The 3,102-nt window shown below is 36.0% G+C and overlaps 1 protein-coding gene across 1 annotated transcript in view; it reads left to right on the top strand.

The window, feature by feature from the left end:
- LOC105293689 (probable C-mannosyltransferase DPY19L2) overlaps positions 1–3,102 on the top strand; it is an 80,203-nt gene that overhangs the window by 4,431 nt on the left and 72,670 nt on the right. Inside the window, exons 2-3 of the mRNA XM_011362514.1 lie at positions 1,637–1,661; positions 2,948–3,035. Coding sequence (XP_011360816.1) covers positions 1,637–1,661; positions 2,948–3,035 — 113 coding nt within the window. The remainder of the gene's footprint in view (positions 1–1,636; positions 1,662–2,947; positions 3,036–3,102) is intronic.

Here is a 3,102-nt window from a genome sequence, read left to right as displayed (position 1 = left end):
TTACGAAAGTTTTTGCCAATATATATAATTGCATGGAGAGTGAGAAAGAGCATGCAAATATGGTTGAATAGGACAGTCTCTGTATATGTTAATAAAGTCTTATCAGAAGGGCATCTGTTTCAAGTTGAAAGGGATGGTATAGGTTTAATTTCAAAGTAGTTCAGAGTATATTGTACATTGTAAAGAGTTAACATACATAGTGATAGTATACTTTTTCTGTAAAGAGCAAGGTGATAAATATTTTGAGCTTCACAGGCCACATGCAGTCTCTATAGCCTATTCTTCCTTATTTTTATAACCTTTAAGAATATAACAACCCTTTTAGCCAGTGGACAGTACAAAACCAGACAGTGGGCTCTAGTTTGCTGATCATGGTATAAAATGGTAAATCTTCTGGTAAGTATTAAAGAGCAGAGAGCAGTAGAAATGAACCCAGAATGGTTAGGAATATGAAAAAGAGCTAGAAAAGTACAGGTGGGAGTCTTCGATATTGCAATATTTTATTATTATTAATTGATTGAATAATTTGCATTTATTTGGTTAGCCAAGTTGAATACATTTTAGAATTTTTAAGAGGTTAACGGTGGTGGGGTGTAAAATGACTTGCTAAGTGTATTTGGAAAAACAGTAAGAAACACCATTATAAAATCTTGAGGTGGGGGCAGGACATTCGGAATAGCTAAGTGAGTTCCCTCCTCTGTGACAGTAACAAAGATACTTGATTATCAGAATCAACTTTTTCAAGTCTTTGGAAATTAACCAGAAGTTTACAACACTCTAAAGAAAATGCGTTCAAAATTAAAAAAAAACAAAAAACTACTCAAACTGTAAGAACAGTGAGGTTTGTGGAGTTTTAACTTGGCCTCCTCCCATCTCCTCTCCCCAGCTCTGCTATATCCTTGAAAATAAGCAGAGTGCCAGCCATCCGAAGGGACAGACAGTGTTTGTAGCTCCTCAGAAAGCCCATCCCCACAGCAGTGTCACCGTTTGGCCTGTCTGCAGCTCCCTGAGAAAGCCACATTCCTAAGACGCTGACATGGGGACTGCAGAGGAGGCTCCCAGGCCATTAGTCTGCGGCCCTCAAGGCTCCATAAGGTTTGAACTGCCCACAGGGCTTTGGGTGTCCTGCTGATGAAGAGATTTCCTGCTTTAAACCATATTCTGATGAGCAGAAGGGAAAGTGGCCTAGAGGGACTTCTCTTGGCTAGAGTCACTTCTGAAAGGATTGAGGTGATCATAGTGTATATATGTGCTTATTTTTAATATTTTGTACAAAGAATTAGAGAATAACAGATCATACTAGAGAATAATCTCTGAAGAATCACCAAAAAGGTCAAAATCATCAGTTTCATCACTCTTTTGCAAATTACATAAATTTGCAAACTTGGAGACATAAAGTCTTCCAAGTTTCTTCCTTTGCTCCTCAAAAACCCCCTGCAGAGGTAAGCATGAGTTGTGATTTATGTCCTTTTGGGATTTTTCCTATGCTTGTACAGACAGAATGGCTAGCCACCCTTCTCGTGCCTGCTTTCTAGACATATAAGGGAATGCTTTTGAAATAGTATAGTAAAGATATAGCGTAATTATTATAATAATATCGCTTTTAATGACTTTTTTCTTTTTTCTTTTTTTCCAGCTGCCTTTTTGGGACTTTTGCACTGGTAAGATTAGTTTCAGTTTGAAATAAATAAAAAACCTTTGAATTAAAAATTGCTGTCACTGTTTGCATATAATAAAACCATAGCTGCTTGCTATGTGTCCGGAACATCTGTGTGCGCATCTGTTTACACAGTTTACACAGATAGATTACTTTTTTAAAAACTTCACGGGAAGCAGCATTTACAAAATCGGTGCGTTAGGGGAGTAGTAACTTATCTGTTAGAATGTTTTGCTTTACCAAAGGATTCACTACTGTGTGTCTTAAATATCTTGCCTTTCTTGTGTTCTTTGCATGCTTATTTTATCTAAAAAAACTCTCGCTTATTTTACAGTAATGATGGTTTCTTAGTGACATAAGCTGAGAGAGAAAGTTTAGTAACACCTGTCCATTGGAAATCAGGTAGAAATGAGGATAAAGACTGTGCAACGGTAATACGGAATTGAATGAGCACACACACCATGCTTTATACAAGTGGTCTATTTGTAAAAAATTGTATGTAAAATCATTTTTACCTGAGCTCAGGGATTTCTGTTCTTGGGAAGAATGGAATCTGCCCCGCCTCCCGTTGGGTTAGTGCTGTTCTGGCCATTTAGTCTTCAGGGAGATTTTGATGATAGAACCAAGGTTGTAATGGTAAGAAGTATTTTTTACAGCTATTGGAACCCTTTCATACGCCCTATATGTATGTAAATGAAGGTGAGTAGAAGACCAGGTTGATAGATGGAATTTTGCTTTATTTTCTACTTAATTGGAAAGCATTTGCCATGTAAATGAAGGAAAGCATCATTGCTCACTATAACCAGTTTTGCTTATCACATACGCTCCTATATTCATTACCTACAGCTGTTTTCTTGAACTACACTAACAAAATATCTTTAAGTACAGTCCTGTGTTCTTTGACCCTTGAAAGCTGATCCTTTATTTGGAGTTATACTTATTTAAAAATTGCTTTAATGTAAAGTAGTTCTATTTAAAATTATATTCCAAAGGCCTTTCAAGGAGCATTTCCCAAACTTGGTACATTAGAGTCACTTGTGAAACTTAATAAACCAAAACCTACCTCTGCTCTGATTTAGAGGCCTGGATTGTGGACTTTCAGCCTTGTGCAACACTGGATTATATAACTTACTATATAAGTTAGTAAGCAAACTATAAAGTTAATATTAATTACAAAAATTCGTTCTTTTTCCACTTTATGATTTTTGTACTTTGTAACTATTTTGGTACTAATTTTGAAACGTGTTCTTATAATGATGTTTCGTGTTTTTCGTTTTTTGTTTTTTCTAGGACACATTTAGTAACACTGTTTGAAAATGATCGTCATTTTTCTCACCTCTCATCTTTGGAGCGGGAGATGACTTTTCGCACTGAAATGGTTAGGTTCTTTTTTTCTAATGAATTAATCCGGAGTTTAATAATTGTAAGACTATACGGTGGAAATT

Source organism: Pteropus vampyrus, unplaced genomic scaffold, assembly GCF_000151845.1.
Source record: "Pteropus vampyrus isolate Shadow unplaced genomic scaffold, Pvam_2.0 Scaffold75, whole genome shotgun sequence".
NCBI lineage: Eukaryota > Metazoa > Chordata > Mammalia > Chiroptera > Pteropodidae > Pteropus > Pteropus vampyrus.
The sequence above is the reverse complement of the archived record's forward strand: the minus strand, read 5'-3'. Positions and strand labels throughout refer to the sequence as shown.